The 23,169-nt window shown below is 44.9% G+C and overlaps 1 protein-coding gene across 10 annotated transcripts in view; it reads right to left on the bottom strand.

The window, feature by feature from the left end:
* The window catches only part of LOC139535577 (inositol 1,4,5-trisphosphate-gated calcium channel ITPR1-like), a 141,890-nt gene that overhangs the window by 26,717 nt on the left and 92,004 nt on the right, over positions 1 to 23,169 (bottom strand). For 7 of the 10 annotated variants that reach the window (XM_071335118.1, XM_071335124.1, XM_071335122.1 and 4 more), the window contains 10 exons: positions 18,430 to 18,619; positions 17,859 to 18,130; positions 16,939 to 17,139; positions 16,433 to 16,543; positions 14,579 to 14,674; positions 14,328 to 14,465; positions 12,052 to 12,150; positions 11,188 to 11,422; positions 4,599 to 4,721; positions 263 to 438 (listed from right to left, as the gene is read on the bottom strand). In XM_071335118.1, the coding sequence (XP_071191219.1) occupies positions 263 to 438; positions 4,599 to 4,721; positions 11,188 to 11,422; positions 12,052 to 12,150; positions 14,328 to 14,465; positions 14,579 to 14,674; positions 16,433 to 16,543; positions 16,939 to 17,139; positions 17,859 to 18,130; positions 18,430 to 18,619 (1,641 nt within the window). The remainder of the gene's footprint in view (positions 1 to 262; positions 439 to 4,598; positions 4,722 to 11,187; positions 11,423 to 12,051; positions 12,151 to 14,327; positions 14,466 to 14,578; positions 14,675 to 16,432; positions 16,544 to 16,938; positions 17,140 to 17,858; positions 18,131 to 18,429; positions 18,620 to 23,169) is intronic. The other 3 variants (XM_071335123.1, XM_071335127.1, XM_071335128.1) reach the window with 1 other exon arrangement.

The raw sequence follows: 23,169 nt of genomic DNA, 5'->3' as shown, positions 1-23,169 counted from the left end.
CATGCATCTATCCAACAGGTATTTATTCATTAGAAGACATGTCATTTAGTGTTTAGTTGGACTAGTTGACAAGAGTGCCACAGCTCTGTGGAATCCCACAGTGACGCACTACACACCTCACCTCACATACGGGTGAGGTGAGGACACTGGGCGGGGCGTTTGAGGGCACAGAGGCTACTGTAACGTGGCAGGCAAGGGCAAGGACCCACTGACCAGAAACCCATCCAGTCACAGAGGCACACACACTTGCAGACACACTTACGTTGAAGGCCCCTAGGAGGAAGAGGGTTGGCTCCAGGCCCACAGAGAAGATGAGGCGGAGGATGGTTGAGGCGATGAGGACCCGGACGCCGTGGGGCTGAGGCAGGATGATGACGATGGCCAGGGACACCAGCATGGCGATCCACAGCAGAGCTGACAGGTGACCATCCAGGGTACCTGGCGAGAGGAGGTGGGAGAGGATAAAGGCAAGAGTAGGGTTAAAAAGGAGGGAGGGATGGGACGTGGATAGTGTTGTCCATGTAAGATGCCTACTTGGAATATACCTACAGTAACACATAGGTTTATTGTAAATTACATCACTTTTAAAAGTAGATCCAGTTAAAGATCTGTTTACATTGAATGTTGAATCAAAAGAAAAAAGCAGTCAACACTACAAGCACTTGCTCATCCAACTGCTGTAATGATAGTATTAACAGGCAAACAATAATATGTTCTTGGCCTCCAGTGAGGGATATCCCTCTGCAGTAATTTCACCTGTTGGACATGTTCAGACACATTCATCTCCCCAGGGAGATGAGGCAGAGCTCTAAAACGTTACAATACTAACAGTTACATAATACGGAAAGTGTGACATCAGAACGTTGTGGCTCAGTGAAGCTTCATAATGAGCTTACCTGGCACTAACTTGGTGGCTTAGTCCCAGCTCTGTTCAACACAAGGACAAAGTCAGTCGGAGAATTGTATGTATGTATGTATGTATGTATGTATGTATGTATGTATGTATGTATGTATGTATGTATGTATGTATGTATGTATGTATGTATGTATGTATGTATGTATGTATGTATGTATGTATGTATGTATGTGTGTTTGTGTGTGTGTGTGTGTTTGTGTGTGTGTACACATGTATGCATGTGTGTGTGTGTGTGTGTTAAGCTGAAAACGAGGTCAGCCGTCTTTGCCGTACTCACTTTCAGGCCCCAGCCAGAGAGTTTTGAGCTTCCTCACACTCCCTCCCTGTCCGTGCCCCTCTCTTCTCCTCTCCGTGGAGAGATCACATGACAGGTGCTCGTTACATAACTGTGTCCGCTAAAAATACCCCTGGCTCCTGAGAAATTCAGGAGGGATGGTCTGGGAGGGATCCCAGGCCTGCCGGCTGACAGCACGCCAGGGAACTAGACTCCGCCACCACGGAGGGAGGAATGGACGTCACAGGCCTCCTCTCCAAACCCCATTCCTTTCTCTCCAAAAAGTCCAAAAGATTCCACTACCCCAGTAAAGCAGGATGAGAGCAGGATGCAGCCACTGCTCAACTCCTTTACACACATTGTCTGATATCTTGAAAGGCCAAACAGGCAGGTCTGTGGGAACAGACTTCAAAGCAGATTCTCAGAGTGGACACGTGGTCAAAAGAGAGGATTTTCATCTGTTAACATGGCTAAGTTAGGCCAAAGTACTCTCCCTCCTAACAGGCAGCTGCTATGCCAGCCATGCCACACTGACCCAACTCCGGAAGAGTGGAGAGGTACGAAGCATAGAGCTCAACCAGGTCCTCTCCAGACAAACACTTCCGTGGGAAGTCTTGAGCAGACTGGGACAAGCAGCGCACTATGGATTGACTGCTCTGCTTTTTCTGACTTGTTTTATAGGAGAGTGCATCAGCTGAGCTCTGGGCAAGGCTCACTACTGTAAATGCACAGGACCTTTAGAGAAACCAGCTTTGTTTTAAGTCGTAAAAGTCTACCAGGCCACTGAAGTTCACTTCTCTTTTACAAGCAGCTGGTTTGAACATTAACAACGAGCAGCATCAGAGCTGGCATACATCCGGAGAGACATTATTATGGACCAATTAATTGTATATGCGTTTAAGATTTACTATTGAGTAATAATGATTTGAGAGCCGAGCTTTTATGCACATGATGGCTGGCTACATCGTTAATATATATTTTTTAACCTTTTTTTAACTAGGCAAGTCAGTTAAGAACAAATTCTTATTTACAATGATGGCCTACCCCGGCCAGACCCTAACCCGGACGACGCTGGGCCAATTGTGCGCCACCCTATGGGACTCCCAAACACGGCCGGTTGTGAAACAGCCTGGAATCGAACCAGGGTCTGTAGTGATCCCTCTAGCACTGAAATGCAGTGCCTTAGACCGCTGCGCCACTCGGGAGCCCACAAAAGTTAAGTTATGTTAAGCCGACATAATTTCCCCCCTCGCTGATGTCCTGAGCTGAACCCTACAGTCTGATGCTAATCTCTTTGAAGACACTGGAAACCACATGAATGTATTCTAGCTCAAAGCTAAAAGCGTTTTCGCTTCTCTCTCTCTCGCTCTCTCTCTCTCTTTCTCTGAGGAAGTTCAAAACAAAAGGGACTGCGCCGCTTGACCCCAGACAGAACAATGTAAAGTTTATGCGAGTCACAATGTGGGTCTTCTCTCGGCAACTCTGCCCTGGAACAATAAAGGCCTTAATGACCGGGGCTGTGCTTTACACATCACCACAGACTAACACTGCGGTCAGGCATGAAGAGGGAGAGATGGAGAGAGAGAGAGAGCTGGAGAGAAAAGGCAGTTATGTGAAAATGTCTCTAAAATGACTAAATAAATCCTGTTTATTCAGTCCTTGACATTGCACAGGGGCAACAGTTTCCCCCTGCACACTGGCATACAGTGAAGGTAAAATACAGGATTTAAAAGCTTGAAATCAATTCGAAGCCCCGCCTGGACCAACCACTAGAGCAGCTCAATTATGCCATGTTCAACACCTAAGCCTAATGAGTGGCTATGCTCTTGCCTGACCATATGTTCATAAGGAAATGTCAAATTTCACAGTCTGGGGCACAGTGAAATGCACTGATCCTATAAGATGGTAAGATCTCAATTGCATACTTCTCATGTCCTTTCTCCTCGTCTCCTTGTTCCAGCCGGTGTCTATTCCACAAGATACCACCGGCTAAATCTATGACATTAAAATGCCTATTTACTCTGTTCCATCTGACTGCGCAATCAACTTTCTCATCAGCCCAAGCAGGGAAGTTATAAACGTGATCTCCACTATAAAAAGCATCTAGACACTATCTCACATTTCCTTTAGACTAACATTTAGTTTTTAACAGCAGAGATGTATTAAACCTTACTGTCTGTCTCTCCGACATTTGCAACATTGTTTCAATATTCAAATTCGATCTCCAACTGTCCCCTAGTAATGAACGTGTAGTGGTCGGTACGAGAGATAGAGGTAGGCAGCCTTTCTCAGCCAGTCGAAATCATTAAATCAGCATAATTTTATGGATATACACAAAGAAATGTCAATTGAAAAAAGGTAAAACAAAATGAAGTGTAGCTAGTTTGCAGTCTTTCCAGCTTCAGTTTGAAGTTATTGTGTTAGCTGTGTTGTTGGCTAGCTCCTCAGAACAACAGTGTCCTAACGAGAGAGCACATTTTCTATGCCAGGCGAAATCGTGCCTCATTAGCTCATTGTTATGGATGTATCCAAATAAATGTCACTAGAAAACAGCCAAATGCAGCTACTGTTGTTATTCTGGCTGCACTGTTTGACGTGACTGTAAGTTAGCCGTAGTTGGCTAGCTAGCACCTGCTGTATTCTGTGCATGTGACAATAAAACGTGAAACTTGAGAGACAGATACAATGGATCCTGACTGAAGACTCGTCAGCATCAGAGTGAAGACAGGAGTCTGGTGACAGGTTAATTAATTTAATGTGTGTGTGCGTGTGTGCGTTTAGGTCAAACCCCATATCAATAATCAGGTCAGGGCCTGATTCAGAGGACCTGACATTAATAAGTGATGCCAGTAACACCAGAACCACAGGCATGAGACAGGAATCCAGCCTTGCATCACAGATCAGAGGTAAAGGTTACCTTCATAAATGTATGAAAGGAATTGTTTTAAATATCCAAATAATTATCTCAAAGACATTGTGTGGAATAGGTAGCCACATAACCTTGATGCACTCATAATATAGCTTTACAAACACAGCTTGCTTCAAACGGTTAGCTAAGTCATCTTGAGCATGACTAAATAAGCATAAATTACTGTTGAAATGTACAGTATGGCAAAGTGAAATCACAATATTTTCAGAGAACAGTTTGAAAACAGTGGTGACCCAGTTTATGCTCCATTCACCTTCCCAAACAACTTGAGTTTGTGTGTAATGTGCGTTGTAATGTAGTTCCCTTGCTTTAATGGTCTGTTGTCATTTGCTTCAATATCCTGTTTGGTAACAGTCACACTTGTAGAATTAAACAGAGAACACATACAGAGATCAGCCATCGTTTGGCACAGATACCCTGCAGACTATTTAGCTGAGCGAGAGGGAAGGTAGGGGAGAAGGAGGAGAGAACTCACTGACCTCCGCGGATTCCTTCCAGAGGGTAGAAGAAGGCCACCAGCAGGTTCATGAGCACGGCCAGGTTGAAGGAGATGCTGCTCCAGAAGGACATATTACGAGAGCACCAGTATAGAATGGGCTGGGCTGGAGAAGGGACGAAGAGGGCCAACACACACAGTCAATACATAGTCATTAGGACCACCTCTACACCAGAAAACATCGCAGTGCATTCACTACTACAACTACACCACCATCACAATACTGCTGCACTCGCCAAACGTAGACAAGATTCACAGAACACATCACAGGAGATGCACATACACGTACAGTATCTATAGTGCGTAAACACAATTGACAGAGCATTCATTGGAGGATTGTCCTCTTACGCACATTGAGATCATTCTGTATAATGAAAAGCACTTTATAAATGTAATACATTATTAATATTACTATGCACAATGCAGAGGTTCTTAAAGGGATACTTCAGGAGTCAGATGAACTCAAGGATACCATTTTTATGTCCCTGTATGCAGTTTTAAAGAAGTTGCTAACTAGCGCTAACACAACTGCTAACCAAATGTTAGTGCTATGACTGGAAGTCTATAATATCTATTAGTAGATACCCATAGAACTTCCAGTCATTGCGCTAACATTAGTTAGCATTTGCTCACAAAACTACCTACAACTTCCTTCATACTGGGCACAGAGGCAAACATTTTATCTACAAGTTTATCTGACTCTGGGGAAAATCCTGAAGTATCCCTTCAAAAATCACAATTGCATCTAGAGCTAAATCTCAAATATAAGACATACCACTAGGGGTTAGAATTATGTCTAGTATGACATTATTGAAAGGGGGGGGGGGCAATTTTGTATTTGGTTACAGTTGTAGGAAGGTTACTGTTAGCTGGTACCCAAACATCATGGGTGATTGGGTGATTCACTTATCAGTTTTTCTCGCAGCAAATAATACACCCCAGTGGCACGTCTTCACTTCACTGAAGTGCTTGCCTTTTTTGTGTCAGCTGAAGCATTCAACCCAGTAGGGCAGCATTTCTCAAACTCAGTCCTGGGGACCCCAAGGGGTGCACATTTTGGTTTTGCCCTTGCACTAGAGAGTTGATTCAAATAATCAAAGCGTGATGATGATAGTACCACATACAATGGTTACATGAGCTAATACACACCAGAGCAGTGTTTCCATTTTAATGTCTTTAGCCTGCTAGCCGCGGACAGACTTCCCCCGTCGCGTCGTCCCTCTGAGGCCCTTCTGCTAGCTTGCTAGCCCCGGCCCGCTAGCTGTCTGAATCGCCGTGTCTCCAACCAGCCTCACTACTCACTGGACCCTTATGATCACTCGGCTACGCATGCCTCTCCTTAATGTCAATATGCCTTGTCCATTGCTGTTCTGGTTAGTGATTATTGTCTTATTTCACTGTAGAGCCTCTAGCCCTGCTCAGTATACCTTAGCCAACCCTTTAGTTCCACCTCCCACACATGCAATGACATCACCTTGTTTAAAGGATGTTTCTAGAGACAATATATCTCTCTCATCATCACTCAATGCTTAGGCCTACCTCCACTGTACTCACATCCTACCATACCTTTGTCTGTACATTATGCCTTGAATCTATTCTATCGCTCCCAGAAACCTGCTCCTTTTACTCTCTGTTCCGGACGTACTAGACGACCAGTTCCTATAGCCTTTAGCCGTACCCTTATCCTACTTCTCCTCTGTTCCTCTGGTGATGTAGAGGTTAATCCAGGCCCTGCAGTGCCTAGCTCCACTCCTATTCCCCAGGTGCTCTCATTTGTTGACTTCTGTAACTGTAAAAGCCTTGGTTTCATGCATGTTAACATTAGAAGCCTCCTTCCTAAGTTTGTTTTATTCACTGCTTTAGCACACTCTGCCAACCCTGATGTCCTAGCCGTGTCTGAATCCTGGTTTAGGAAGGCCACCAAAACCCCTGAAATTTCCATCCCTAACTATAACATTTTCCGACAAGATAGAACTGCCAAAGGGGGCAGTGTTGCAATCTACTGCAAAGATAGCCTGCAGAGTTATGTCTTAGTATCCAGGTCTGTACCCAAACAATTCGAGCTTCTACTTTTAAAAATCCACCTTTCCAGAAACAAGTCTCTCACTGTTGCCGCTTGCTATAGACCACCCTCTGCCCCCAGCTGTGCTCTGGACACCATATGTGAACTGATTACCCCCCATCTATCTTCAGAGCTCGTGCTGCTAGGTGACCTAAACTGGGACATGCTTAACACCCCGGCCATCCTACAATCTAAGTTTGATGCCCTCAATCTCACACAAATTTTCAATGAATCTACCAGGTACAACCCCAAAGCCGTAAACATGGGCACCCTCATAGATATCATCCTAACCAACTTGCCATCCAAATACACCTCTGCTGTTTTCAACCAAGATCTCAGCGATCACTGCCTCATTGCCTGCATCCGTAATGGGTCTGCGGTCAAACGACCACCCCTCATCACTGTCAAACGCTCCCAAAAACACTTCAGCGAGTAGGCCTTTCTAATCGACCTGGCCCGGGTATCCAGGAAAGATATTGACCTCATCCCATCAATTGAGGATGCCTGGTTATTCTTCAAAAGTGCCTTCCTCACCCTCTTAAATAAGCATGCCCCATAATTTTTTTTTTTTACCAGGAATAGATATAGCCCTTGGTTCTCTCCAGACCTGACTGCCATTGACCAGCACAAAAACATCCTGTGGCGTTCTGCATTAGCATTGAATAGCCCCCGTGATATGCAACTTTTCAGGGAAGTTAGGAACCAATATACACAGACAGTCCTGTAGCACAAACTCAAAAAAGTTCTGGGACACTGTAAAGTCCATGGAGAATAAGAGCACCTCCTCCCAGCTGCCCACTGCACTGAGGCTAGGAAACACTGTCACCACCGATAAATCCACTATAATTGAGAATTTCAATAAGCATTTTTCTAAGGCTTGCCAGGCTTTCCACCTGGCTACCCCTACCCCGGTCAACAGCCCTGCACCCCCCACAGCAACTCGCCCAAGCCTCCCCCATTTCTCCTTCACCCAAATAGCTGATGTTCTGAAAGAGTTGCAAAATCTGGACCCCTACAAATCAGCTGGGCTAGAAAATCTGGACCCGCTCATTCTAAAATTATCTGCCGAAATTGTTGCAACCCCTATTACTAGCCTGTTCAACCTCTCTTTCGTGTCGTCTGAGATTCCCAAAGATTGGAAAACAGCCGTGGTCATCCCCTTCTTCAAACATGGAGACACTCTAGACCCAAACTGCTACAGACCTATATCTATCCTACCCTGCCTTTCTAAGGTATTCGAAAGCCAAGTTAACAAACAGATTACCGACCATTTCGAATCCCACCGTACCTTCTCTGCTATGCAATCTGGTTTCAGACCTGGTCATGGGTGCACCTCAGCCACGCTCAAGGTCCTAAAATATATCTTAACTGCCATCGATAAGAGACAATACTGTGCAGCTGTATTCATTGACCTGGCCAGGGCTTTTGACTCTGTCAATCACCACATTCTTATCGGCAGACTCAACAGCCTTGGTTTCTCAAATGATTGCTTCGCCTGGTTCAGCAACTACTTCTCTGATAGAGTTCAGTGTGTCAAATCGGAGGGCCTGTTGTCGGGACCTCTGGCAGTCTCTATGGGGGTGCCACAGGGTTCAATTCTCGGGCCGACTCTCTTCTCTGTATACATCAATGATGTCGCTCTTGCTGCTGGTGATTCTCTGATCCACCTCTACGCAGACGACACCATTCTGTATACTTCTGGCCCTTCTTTGGACACTGTGTTAACTAACCTCCAGACGAGCTTCAATGCCATATAACTCTCCTTCCGTGGCCAACAACTGCTCTTAAATGCAAGTAAAACTAAATGCATGCTCTTCAACCGATCGCTGCCCGCACCTGCCCGCCCGTCCAGCATCACTACTCTGGACGGTTCTGACTTAGAATATGTGGACAACTACAAATACCTAGGTGTCTGGTTAGACTCTAAACTCTCCTTCCAGACTCACATTAAGCATCTCCAATCCAAAATGAAATCTAGAATCAGCTTCCTATTTCACAACAAAGCATCCTTCACTCATGCTGCCAAACATACCCTCGTAAAACTGACCATCCTACAGATCCTCGACTTTGGCGATGTCATTTACAAAATAGTCTCCAACACTCTACTCAACAAATTGGATGCAGTCTATCACAGTGCCATCTGTTTTGTCACCAAAGCCCCATATGCTACCCACCACTGCGACCTGTATGCTCTCGTTGGCTGGCCCTCGCTTCATACTCGTCGCCAAACCCACTGGCTCCAGGTCATCTACAAGTCTCTGCTAGGTAATGCCCCGCCTTATCTCAGCTCACTGGTCACGATAGCAGCACCCACTCGTAGCACGCGCTTCAGCAGGTATATCTCACTGGTCACCCCCAAAGCCAATTCCTCCTTTGGCCGCCTTTACTTCCAGTTCTCTGCTGCCAATGACTGGAACGAACTGCAAAAATCACTGAAGCTGGAGACACATATCTCCCTCAATAGCTTTAAGCACCAGCTGTCAGAGCAGCTCACTGCACCTGTACGTAGCCCATCTGTAAATAGCCCATCCAACTACCTAATCCCCATACTGTATTTATTCATCTTGCTCCTTTGCACCCCAGTATCTCTACTTGCACATTTATCTTCTGCACATCTGCCATTCCAGTGTTTATTTGCTATATTGTAATTACTTCGCCACCATGGCCTATTTATTGCCCTTACCTCCCTTATCTTACCTAATTTGCACACACTGTATATAGACTTTTCTACTGTATGTTTGTTTATTCCATGTGTAACTCTGTGTTGTTTCATGTGTCGAACTGCTTTGCTTTATCTTGGCCAGGTCGCAGTTGTAAATGAGAACTTGTTCTCAACTAGCCTACCTGGTTAAATAAAGGTGAAATAAAATAAAAATGTATCCAAACTGAAGGTTAATTCTAGGTTCACAATCGTTTTATTTTTAAATAGATAAGGGTAGGGTGAGATAGGCAATTTGCAAGGTTCAAATACACACTAAACAACAAAGCAAAAACATAATTTAAATAATGGAAAGGGGGCTAAGCCAATTAGCAGGCTTATTTAGTGTACATAAATCCTATGGGGTGATTTTGGAGTGTGTTCAGTACTTGATCCATGGATTTGAACATCCAACTTGGACACTCATAACAGCCAATCCCTTCCCCGGCCAACATAAGCAACGCTCGCCTCGCCTTCTGCCCACATGGTCTTTGATCAGGGGGTCGGACGGTTACGCGGCCGCTGCTATTTTGGAGGCAGCTTCTTCATTTGAAAAGAGGAACTGAGGGTGGGGACTTTTATAAACAGTACAGGGCTCACAGAGTGACAGACAGGCAGGCAGAAACACGCTCCCATTGAGGAAACAAAGAGTGCAGTCATACAGCGATCACAGCCTGAGAGGGGGGGTGGAAGAATCAGGAACTGTGTGTCAATAGGGAGACGCCCTACTGAATGTGTAACATGGGGGATGTTTTGTGGGTGGACTTGAGATGAGGGCATCAACAATCACACCATGAGTTATTGTAGGACTGTTTTTTTTCTTCATTTTTTGAACCTCCCATGAGGCTTAGGGTGTTATACTGTTTGCAAACAGATTCTGAGAACGCTAATCTTAATCTCTAAGTGTCTAACTCTCTACCTTCACAAAAAAAAAATTATTCTCCCAATCTATTGAATCAGTCTCTCCCCCAGTCCCTCTCATGGCATCTGGTTCCCATTCATCAAGTAGGCCTAATCTGGTCCTGTCCTCCACCACACTCTCCAGCAGTCCTATAGATGGCTCATGACAGGGGACTACCTGATTTCTCTCAGTCTGTGCTGCCTGAACCCTTGTGGGCCTGGGGTCAGCAGTTGTGTCTGATGGTCTGCTGGATCCTGGACTGACTCTCCCTGGTCGAGACCCACCCAGACTGACCTACAATCCCATTACACCCTATTCTCAGAGCAACTCAGCCTCTATCTATTCACTCCCTATGAGACAGGGCCATGGCATGTACTCAGTGTAGTAAACAATCCAAATATATCCCATCTGATTGTGTGCGTGTGTTTCTGTGATAAGAAAGATGAATTCTCACCTGACATAAACAACAACCCATCATAAGTAACTATATGTGAATGTATGGGCTGGGAACATAAACAAAAGTACAGTACAGTAGCTGCTTGTGAAAACAGTGGTATGTGTGGGGGTGAACAGGAGTCAATCAAGCATTTCCTAATTCTTTATGAGACGTTGCAGAAAGCCACACCCACATTCTCAACAATTCTCCCTCTGTCATGTAAACATTTCACTCCAACCTTACACTGTAAATATCTTAGCCTTTATCCACTTTATGTTAGGTGCTCTAACTTAACATACAACCTTTACATGCCCTCTCCCCTCCCTTCCATCCAGGATTCAGTGTGGGTCTCTGGCCCACGCAGGGAGAACCCGACCCAGCCTGGGGGGTCTCCTGAAGGGCCTGTAGGGGTCAGCGAGGGCTGAGGGCATGTAAAGCAGGTACCTAGTATAGAGAGGTAGGGAAAGGGACGCACAGGGAACCGTGTTTGCGTTACCAGTGGTTGGCTCTTGAGTACCTCGCAGCTTCTTCTGCCAGTTCATCTCGTTGAAGAGGTCCTCGGAGCGCAGGAAGAAGTCGTTGATCTTGCTGCCCTGCTCATCGCGCTCCGTGGTGTAGTACACCCGCAGCTTGGACTCGTTGGTGAGAAACTCACAGATGTTTGGCACAGGGAAGACTATCTGCTCCATGGTGCGATCCAGCCGCACAATCTGGACACAACCACATGCAGCCAACGCTGCCTGTCACAGACATTCTCTCTCAGGGGGGGACGGGCAACTTTAGGTCCTGGACTAGGTAGGCCCCAAACTTTATGGTTAGATAGTGGCATGTTGGTTCCTATTCTTCCCCTTGCAAAATGGCTAAGACATTTTTTAGAAACAGTAATGTTATACACCAGAAGAGAAGTAGAGAGTGTGTATAAGTGGCTGTGTGTATAAAAGCACTGTGCAACACCTTACACTAATTTGATAAGCTCTTCCACGTTTGAGGTTTTCTGCATTGTCAACAGACAGCATTCTTTCCCCTTGCTGAGCACACAGTGGAACAGGTGCAAACATACCAAAGCTGCTAGTCATTTTCATATGCTAACAAAATACTAACAGTGTGAAAAGCAGGCCAAGAAAAATAACATGACTGTCACATGAGTAGGGTAATAAAAAGTCAAAACATATTTATGACAAAATACATGTTGCAATCCACCATAGTGAACACAGGGGAACAGAAAATGACAAAGTAAAAACACAGTGGACAAAATTGAACTTTTCAGTGCAGGGAGAGGACACCGGCAGTGCCAGAGCCACAATGGCTGACTCTCCTGAATCAGACTAAAATGACTGACCTCAATCTGAGCTGTGTGCTTGGCATAGAACTCCAGGGCTTCATCCCCCTCCCCATAGGTCTTCAACAAGGCCTGCAGCTCCTTGTTGTGGCGGGCCAACTGGAACAACATTGTATGAATGTACCAATGTCGTCAGGTGATGTACCACATTATAGTTGTGAATATTCATTGTACAGACATAAGTCAAAATTGACGATCAGGGTTTTCTAAGTCACCAACTTCATGTTTTTGTGTCTATTTTTCTTCATTTTATCTGGCAGGTGGCATGGAATGTGCTAGGTGTGGGGACAGGTGACTAACACTGATTTCAGATCACTGCAGTGTCTGACAGTACATGGCACGGTTTGTCTTTGTGCTCCAAGTACAGGATGTAGACTCTGCTCAGTGTTCACCCACTAGCCTGCAGGGCATCATGCCTTGGCATAAACATTTTCACCTACATACAGTGCTTTTGGAAAGTATTCAGACCCCGTCCCTTTCTCCACATTTTGTTACATTCCAGCCTTATTATAAAATTGATTAAATACACTGTGGCGTCCATCATTCTTAAATGGAAGAAGTTTGGAACTACCAAGACTCTTCCTATAGGTGGCCTCCCGAGTGGCGCAGCGGTCTAAGGCATTGCATTGCAGGGCTTGAGGCGTCACTACAGACCGGGTTCGATCAAAGGCTGTGTCACAGCCGGCCATGATTGGAAGACCCATGAGGCGACGCACAATTGGTCCAGCGTCGTCCGGGTTAGGGGAGGGTTTGGCTGGCCGGGATTTCCTTGTCCCATCGCGATTCTAGCGACTCCTTGTGGCGAGCCGGGCGCCTGCAAGCTGACTTCGGTCACCAGCTAGACGGTGTTTCCTCCGACACATTGGTGTGGCTGGCTTCCAGGTTAAGCAGGCAGTGTGTCAAGAAGCAGTGCGGCTTGGCAGGGTCGTGTTTCGGAGGACGCATGGCTCTTGACCTTCGCCTATGACGAGTCCGTAGGGGAGTTGCAGCGATGGGACAAGACTATAACTACCAATTGGATATCACGAAATTGTGAAGAAAAAGGGGTAAAACATTATAAAATACTCTTCCTAGAGCTGGCCACCCAGCCAAACTGAGCAATCGGGGGAGAAGGGCCTTGGTTAAGGAGATGAACAAGAACCCGATGGTCACTTTGACTGAGCTCTAGAGTTCCTCTGTTGAGATGGGAGAACCTTCCAGAAGGACAACCATCTTTGCAGCACTCTACCAATCAGGCCTTTATGGTAGATTGGCCAGTAAAAGGCACATGACAGCCCGCTTGGAGTTTGCCAAAATGTACCTAAAGGACTCTCAGACCATGAGAAACAAGATTCCCTGGTCTGATGAAACCAAGTTTGAACTCTTTGGCCTGAATGCCAAGAGTCACATCTGGAGGAATCTTGGTACCATCCCTACGGTGAAGCATGGTGGTGGCAGCATCATGCTGTGGGGATGTTTTTCATTGGCAGGGACTGGGAGACTAGTCAGGATCGAGGGAAATATGAACAGAGCAACGTACAGAGAGATCCTTGATGAAAACCTGCTCCACAGTGCTCAGGATCTCAGACTGGGTCGAAGGTTCACCTTCCAACAGAACAACGACCCTAAGCACACAGGCAAGACAGTGCAGGAGTGGCTTTGGGACAAGTCTCTGAATGTCCTTGAGTGGCCCAGCCAGAGCCCGGAATTAAGCCTGATCGAACATCTCTGGAGAGACCTGAAAATAACTGTGCAGCAACGCTCCCCATCCAACCTGACAGAGCTTGAGAGGCTCTGCAGAGAAGAATGGGAGAAACTCCAAGCTTGTAGCGTCATACCCAAGATGACTGTAATTGCTGCCAAAGGTGCTTCAACAAAGTACTGAGTAAAGGATCTGAATACTTATGCAAATGTAATATTTCAGTTTTTTATTTTTTATAATTTGCTAAAATTGGCCTGAAAAACTGTTTTTGCTTTGTCATTATGGGATATTTTGTGCAGATTGATGATCATTTAAAAAAAATCTATTTTAGAATAAGACTAATGTAACAAAATGTGGAGAATGTCAAGGGGTCTGAATACTTTCCGAATGAACTGTAACTGTCGGTGTTGTTCACCCACATAACTACATGAATAGACACAATCGTGCATAGAGCTGTATTGTGCCTCAGGGGGGTTAGGGTGGAAGCAAGGAGGGTAGTGCTCTGATGTAATTATGACTATAGGTTGTGTAGCTGTTACAGGGGTACTGTATTGGGGTGGACAGTTGCATGCAGCCAGTAAGTGATCTACAGTACCTGATGAGCCAGGATGTAGATGTTATGGCCCACGTTTCGTGGAGAGGCTGCATGCTCTTCCTCGCCATCTTCATCTTCCTCAGCAGGCTCATTCGGCTCCACCTCCCCCTGCATGTAGGCCTTTTTTATCACCTCCACCTGCACATGAACGTCACAAACCAGACCGTCAGATAACTTCGCCTTAATATTGTCCTCTGTGCCATGCTGTGCTGCATGTGCCTCTTGCAACCAATACTGTATATGCCACTCACCAGTTCTTTGGGCCTCATGTTGTATAGTATCCTCTCTGCGTTCTCACTGTCGTGGCGACTCTCCATGATGGCCAAGAGGAGCTTGGATGCATTATTCTGGAACAGAAAGAGAGAGGTGCAAGGGAGACAGAACATCAGGAGGATGGATAACATTCAGGTTGTCATGAGTGCTGAAGGTTAAAAAATGCATTGAAACAAAGATTTAAGCCTACTAGAAAGTGTGTGCCCTCAGGCCTGGAGGGAAGCAAAAGTCATTCCGCTGCATAAGAATAGTAATGCCCCCTTTACTGGCTCAAATAGCCGACCAATCAGCCCGTTACCAACCCTTAGTAAACTTTGGGAAAAATGTTGTTTGACCAGATACAATGCTATTTTACAGTAAACAAATTGACAACAGACTTTAAGCACGCTTATAGGGAAGGACATTCAACAAGCACAGCACTTACACAAATTCCTGATGATTGGCTGAGAGAAATTGATGATTAAACGATTGTAGTAGCTGTTTTGTTAGACACCAGTGCGGCTTTGACATCAATTATAGTCTGCTGCTGTAAAAACGTATGTGTTATAGTTTTATACCCCATGCTATATTGTGGATAAAGAGTTACCTGTCTAACAGAACACAGAGGGGGTTCTTTAATAGAAGCCTCTCCAAAATAATCCAGGTAGAATCAGGAATTCCCCAGGGTAGCTGTGTAGGCCCCTTACTTTTTTCAATCTTTATTAATGACATGCCACTGGCTTTGAGTAAAGCGGATGCGGATGACTGAACACTATACAGGTCAGCTACTACAGCGACTGACACGTCTGCAACATTTAACAAAGAGCTGCAGTTAGTTTCAGAATTGGTGGCAACAAATAAGTTAGTCCTAAATATTTCAAAAACTTGTAAAAAATAATGTGGAAATTGAGCAAGTTGAGGTGACTAAACTGCTTGGGGTAACATTGGATTGTAAACTGTCATGGTCAAAACATGTTGATACAACAGCAGCTAAGATGGGGAGAAGTCAGTGCATTATAAAGCGCTACTCTGTCTTTTTAACAGCACTATCAACAAGGCAGGTCGTTCAGGCCCTAGTTTTGTCGCACCTGGACTACTGTTCAGTCAGGTGGTCAGGTGCCACAAAGAGGGACATAGGAAAATTGCAATTGGCTCAGAACAGGACAGCACAGCTGGCCCTTGGATGTACACAGAAAACGAACATTAATAATATGCATGTCAATCTCTCCTGGCTCAAAGTGGAGGAGAGATTGACTTCATCACTACTTGTATTTGTGAGAGGTATTGACATGTTGAATGAACCAAGCTGTCTGTCTGAACTACTGGCACACAGCTTGGACACCCATGCATAGCCCACAAGACATGCCACCAGAGGTCCCTTCACAGTCCAGAACAGCCTATGGGAGGCGCACAGTACTACATATAGCCATGACTACATGGAACTCTATTCCACATCAAGTAACTCATGCAAACAGTAAAATTAGATTAAAAAAACAGATAAAAATACACTTTATGGAACAGCGGGGACTGTGAAGCAACACAAACAGACACATGCATTCACACACACAATAACATACGCACTATACACACACACATGGATTTTGTGTTGGAGATATGTGGTAGTAGAGTAGAGGCTTGGGGCACACACTTAATGTGTTGTGAAATCTGTTGTAAATGTATTGTAATGTTTTTAAAATTGTGTAACTGCCTTAATTACTTGATTAGAAATGACCTTGAAATGACCTTAATTACCTTGATTACAAATACAAAACAAAGAAATATGCCAAATGGATAATGAAGGAAAACATAACAGGGTGCAACATGACTATCAAAACAAGACAGGGTGTCCATACCTTAAGCTCCAGCACCAGGTCCATCCTCTTCTTGCCCAGGGGGTTGATGTCGTTGAGGATCAGAGCGATGATGATGTCGATACCGTTGCATTCATGAGTGGCGATGCAGTTCTGACAGAGAAACAGACAGGAAACTTTTTGCATTCCTCTCTGGGACTGATGTGACATTTACCAGAAAACAATATTACAAAAAGGGTTTAGTTTAGTCTGACATGATCCTGCAAGGAAAGCCTTATCTTAGCATGCAGCTGTGTACTGGGACCTAGCTGGGCTTGTAAAGAGAATGTAAAAGCCAAATAAAGCACTGCCAAATAAGACCAACCTTGCAATTACTGAAATATAACCATCAGTTATATGCAAACACTGGGTCATTTGACAGCAACGTTTCATGATACTGCATGTGCACATATAAAACAAAGCTTTTGATCTAGGTAGAATCGGTGTGTGTGTGTGTGTGTGTGTGTGTGTGTGTGTGTGTGTGTGTGTGTGTGTGTGTGTATGCCCACCTGGTTCTCATGGCAGGGTCCCTGGCAGTACTCTGTGAGGCTCTCTACTGTCTGGTTGATGAGGCCTACGTTCTTCTCATTGATGTAGAGTCCCAGTAGCCCCAGGCCTCCCGTGGTGCTGCCACAGATACAGTCCAGGAACTGCAGTGTCTCACACACCAGATTATAGTTGTTCTTGTTGTTCTGACACCGTAGGAAGTTCTGGAGAGGAAAGTTACACACGACATATGTTCATTCTAAACATTGGCAATATGAACAATAAGCTTAGATCCCTCTAAGAACAAATGGGTTTATTCCACTGAAAGTCAAAAGTACTGGCTTTTGAGTATAATATCATCAGAAATGACCAATTATCAATGTTTAATGTGCTGTGTTAAAAAGGCTACCTGTTAACGGTTGCTTTCTTCCTAAGAGTTTAATTCAATGGCTGGTTTATCTAATGATGTCTAAACATGTCAGTGACATTAAATCCTGATAATTTTAGCCCACTGTGTGTTTGGCTCAGGATCAATCCAGCCAGGCCATATAACTACACAACTGATGACGAGCTACGGTGATTCAGCATCCAGCTATCTGTCAATAATGTGGCGCCTTGACCTTACTGCACAGAGGATGTTAGTGGGGGAAGTTCACTGTCAGTCTGAGGTATTGGACGTCCCCATTTCCAAACACAATCGTCCTCATAGTGAAACCAGACCAAGTGCTACCAGATATGGAAACAGTTGCATCACGTTGTTCCAACGGATGTCTATTTTCACCATATGGTTTCATTTCTGTATAAAGATCTGGTGATGGAAATTTACCAGCACTGAAACGGTAAGTGTGCCATGGGGCCTGAGCAACCATCACAGCCCCCCTTTAATAACTAAATTGTGTAACGTAAACCAGAGTAGTGCCCCCTGGTGGTGTGGCTGACCAACCTGCAGCTCCCTGTTGTGGTTCTCACACAGCAGCTGCATGAGCCGCAGGATGGGCTGCATGATGGTGATAATGACACTCATCTCCCCTTCCTGGTCGTCTGGAGTGCTGGGGCCCTGACCCTCAGCGGCAGCCAGGTGCTCCTCGGCCTCGGCCTCACGCCGGTACCTTGTGAACGCCTTCTTAGTGACCGTGGAGGCCTCCACCAGTTGCTCCTTGACCTCCTCCGTCACCACGGCAACCGCCACCGTAGACACCACTGCCACCTCCATCCCTGTAGAGAGAGGAACAGGAGAATTCAGAGAGACACACACCGAAGGGCACCAGAGTACAACAGAGTAAGACATGGGAGAGTCTCACTGCACATTGCACACAGGAGCAGAGCTGTAGCTGTCACAGAACGTGAGCTTCATCATTGGGCCCCAATTTGCACTGCAGTGTGAAACAGCTGTATGTGTTTGTGAATGACTGATGTATGATTTGTGCCGTGTTCTGAGTGCAGTAAATTCACTGGATTGACTGTCTCAGTAGACAGGAACAGGATGTTGTTCACACCAGGCCTGCTACCCTGACCTTTCTTTCCTTTAGCGGTGGACGTGTCCTTGTCCGGGGGCTCCTCTTCTTTCTTTTTGCTGCCCAGGTCGCTGGTGTTGACGGTCACAGTGGCCTTGATCTCCTGCTGCGCCAGCTTCATCCTCTCATAGAACACCTTGAAGAACATCTCTGACTTGTTTTCCCCCGTCAGGCGCATGAAGAAAGATTTCTGGAGACAGACAAGAAGAACAAGTAAATGCGGATGTAAGAGGGTTTTTTTTGAGTTCATTCTGTGTTTATATGGGAAGTGGTAGTGAGAGGGATTCATAGTGAGGTATTATGATAATGTTGTCATATAATCTACTTGTTTCCCATTATAAGCAATACAAAGTAAACAGCTCAAAGGTCGGGTATATTTGTTGTTCCGTTTGTTGGCAGTTTGACCACGTCTCTCCGTCTGTCTGTCTGTCTGCTATGCACCCAGAGGCTCTCTCTTGCTGAAGCTCTGTTAAATAACCCTCAGCCCTCTGCCAAGGAAATAACCTGGAGTGCCTCCATGTGCTCACCTGTTTTCACACCATCTGCTCTCTGCCCAAAGGGCACAACTCTACTGGCACTGTGCAGGGCAGGCTGCACTGTACACAAAGTCATACAGCAAACACAGAAAGTTTGTCAACTCAAACAAAGGTGGCTTTAACCAAATTCAGCATCAAGTACTTTTCACCAAAACAAAACTCTTCAAGTGAAAGTATAGGACTTTATGTTTATAGTCTAGCACTGCAAAACCTATAAAACAAATGTATTTTTTTGCACATTAATTTGACAACTTTTTCTTCCATGCATGGGACTTTGCTTTTTCCAGCTGCTATTATCCAGTCCCATTTTCCCTCCTTACATAAGGCTTGCAATCAGCTGAGTGGCTGAAGGGAGGGAGCCACTGCAAACGAGCCTCAGCCCAAACACTGTTACATCAGATAACAAGGGGGAAAATGAAGGTAAAGAAGAGGTGGAAAATCCTGCCCTACTTTTTGAGCACCCGAGTGGCACGAAGTGTGTGCTTGGTGTGAGAGGGAAGAGGGAGGGGAGACCAGAGGCGGGCAGGAGTTATCGCATGAATTCTGGGGCAGTTTGAAAACCTCTTACATAACCAGCATTCTTTCCAGGTTGAGACTCAACTCATTGAAGTCCCTCCGTCTGAGATAATGGAACATACAGTATACAGAAGTTAAAGGAAAACCAGAAAATGTTATAGTAAAACTGTGCATTAACATTAAACAGTACTCATAGAATTCCACCAGTAACCATGACCCGAGAGTAAGCACAAAGATCAGATTAAGTTAACTGAAGTATTTTCTACCCCTTTAAAATAACTTCCCAATAAACAACAAAAGTGTAAAAAGGAACGCATGTGGTTAAGAGAATCTTGTTGACAAAACCACTGTCATTCATTGATAGTGATCAGAAATCAGCAGTGGTTATGTAAGCAGGCAAACCTCCACCCATTACCATACAGAGGGGACAACTGCCAGAAAGCAACTTTATAACAACATTACCCAGTTCAAAACGGGAAAACCCTCATGACTGTGACCATAAACAAGTAATTTCATCTCAGATCGCTTGGATGACAATAATTATGGCAACACCTGACTGCCTTATGACAATGTCCAAGAAAACAACAACAGCAGCAGGAATAGAGCTGGCTAAGGAAAAACCCTGTCAGGGCAACTTGGCTGTTGCTCTGTGGCTCTATCTGCACATATGTAGGAATTTGTCAGTTTGCTGACTAGTATTGCCTATCAGTTTCCAATTCTCTGGAACACTACTATCTTGAACAGGTTTCTCAACATATCTTGGGAAAATAACATTATGTCATGGTCTGCGCCAATAACACAACACGGAAGGAAGATAGAGAAAAATACCAATAGGGAAATTGAATAGCCTAGGCCAGGGATCATCATCATCTAGATCAGTGATTCTCAACTGGGGGGGGGTCACAACCCACATGGGGGTCGCGGGAGGATTTTAAAGGGTCGTGGGATGTGTGCAAGAAAAAAATACATTATTTTGAAAGGTAACCGCCGGACCGAGACTTTTATTTTGATAGGATACCGCAGCACCGCTTATTGTTGTTGACTTTACACGTGCAGTGCGTCCCCCAGTTGTGAAATTCGGACTTAGAGGGTTGTCATGCTGCACTCGCTCATTAACCAATACAATAACCATCTCGCCTCCCCCACACACTGATCCAATGAAATGACAGATTTCTCGACACACACAGATCCAATAAAAATGTCATTCTGCAACATTGTTTAGTTTTAAATGTGACACGTCCAATCAGATAATACAGATCATCTTCTGACAGCTAGCGTGATTGACAGCTAACAATGCAGATTTGTTCTGCAGTTATTGGACATGTGGATAGTTTGCTGTCATTTAACTCATTTAGGCTAGCTGTCATAGTAAAATCATGGACAAGTTTTTAAAACGTGCAGCTCCCTCATCTACTGCTGCTTCCAATGTCAACAACAAGGCAGACAACCCGGTCCCTGTCAAGAAGAGAAAGTACGACTACGACTTCATCAAATATGGTTTTACGTAGGTGTTACGCTCGCTGTCCTCAAACTTGTACATTTTCTGTAGGCGTACATTTTCTTTATTAAATTAAATGTTCCACCAAAAAAACAATAAACAACTCAACGAACGTAAAGCTAGGAGTGCAACAACCTGCAACACAAAAGACAAGATCCCACAACAGAAAGTGGGAAAAAGGGCTGCCTAAGTATGATTCCCAATCAGAGACAACGATAGACAGCTGCCTCTGATTGGGAACCATACTCGGCCAAAAACAAAGAAATAGACAACATAGAATGCCCACCCCAAATTACACCCTGACCTAACCCAATAGAGAAAATGGCTCTCTAAGGTCAGGATTTGACAGTAGGGTGCATTCGTAAATTCGCTCTGGCGATCTACTCAGATTTCAGAGCACTCGCGTCTGAGCGCAGAATAACTGATGTGTGCCAGAGCGCAGAATAACTGATGAATTTACGAACACACCCATATATAGAAGACAGACAGAGTGAGTAGACCGTAGTGCGTCCTATGCAAAGAGCTGTTAGCTAATAAGAGCATGAAATCCTCCAAAATGAAACGTAATCTGGGCACCAAGCATCCAAGCCACAAAGATAAAACAGCTGACTTTTTTTCAAGGAAATGTCAATATCTGGAGGCCTCACAATATTAATTGAACAAGGTATGCATGGTACATGAAAAAAGTATTTCGCGCATCAGACCTTGTGGCCCAGCACATTGCTAAGTGCAAAAAAGCCCACACCAGCGCAGAGAATCTCATACTCCCTGCTGCGATTGATATGTGCAGTGAAATCTTGGGAGAGTCAACCGCCAACAGACTTAAAACCATCCCCTTATCCAATGACACCATGAGGAGGAGAATCCAGGACATGTCTGGGGACATAACGTGCCAGACATCAGAGAGCATTAGTGCAAATGGCCATTACGCACTGCAGCTTGATGAATCCACAGACGTGGCTAACCATGCAATTCTAATGGTCTATGTCAGACACCAACTCTGCAGAGCCTGTCTTTAACACAATGGATATGGATATGGAGCTGGGCTCTGTGGGACTGGCCTGGGATGGGTGCGTCGGTGTGACCACTGATGGGGCAGCTGCCATGACGGGAAAGCACTCTGGGGTAGTAAAGCGGATCCTGGAGAGAACACAGAGTGCGACGTGGAACCACTGCTTCCTACACAGGGAGGCATTGGCAACGAAGAACACGGTGCCTGAGCTCCACGCCACTCTCCAGGATGTGATCAAGTGTGTCAACTATATCAAAAAGAGTTCCACGAAAAGCAGGTGTTTTCCAGGCCTTCTGTAGGGATAGGGGGAGGGAGCACCAGCATGTGCTTTATCATGCAGAGGTCCGCTGGCTTTCCAGGTGTAAAGTGTTGGGTCACTTTTATGAGCTTAGAGCGGAGATTGCTGCGTTTCTTTCGGAAAACAAGTCATCTCTGTCGGGAACATTTCGATTGTGAGGAATGGTTCACGCAACTTTCCTACCTGGCGGACTGAGCACGCGCTTCTCGGAAATGACACTGCCAAAGTTCTGGAGCAGCATAATAGGAGAGTATCCTGCTCTCGTCTGTCATGAAATCAGAATCATGCTACCGTTCAGATCTACCTATCTGTGTAAGTGGCCTCTCTGCTATAGCCGTGCTGAAAACTAAAAGCAGAAACAAACAAACTGGACAGCCAGCATGACCTTCGAGTTGCCCTGTCAACCAAACTTCAAGAAACTTATCAAACTCAAGAAACACCCCCAGCTTTCCCACTGATAGGCCACACACACACACACACACACAAAATAAACAGGTTAATGAGTTATTGTTCCCTATGTTAATTATTATTGTTCATTTATTCTGACATTCATATGACATTTTATTGAACTGGTTAAAAACGTATACCTTTAAAAACACTTTTCAGGTTATGAAACTATTGACATGATAATTGATGATTAAGAATTGTGTTTTTTTCAATTTTAAACACTGGTATGCATTACTGTTCATTAACATTATTGGACTGGTTTTGATGCCATGTTCTGAGTCTGATAATGTATTACACCCCACTCCTGAACTGGTCGCCTAATTAAATGGCTTATTCTCTTGAATTGATAATAAATGTGTTCTCAGTTAATATGGCTGTGTAATGACTTTCTTTAATACCATAATTGAGACAGAGTCTATTTTGTAAGTGAAAC

Source organism: Salvelinus alpinus, chromosome 12 (assembly GCF_045679555.1).
Source record: "Salvelinus alpinus chromosome 12, SLU_Salpinus.1, whole genome shotgun sequence".
In the NCBI taxonomy this organism is placed as follows: domain Eukaryota; kingdom Metazoa; phylum Chordata; class Actinopteri; order Salmoniformes; family Salmonidae; genus Salvelinus; species Salvelinus alpinus.
The sequence above is the reverse complement of the archived record's forward strand: the minus strand, read 5'-3'. Positions and strand labels throughout refer to the sequence as shown.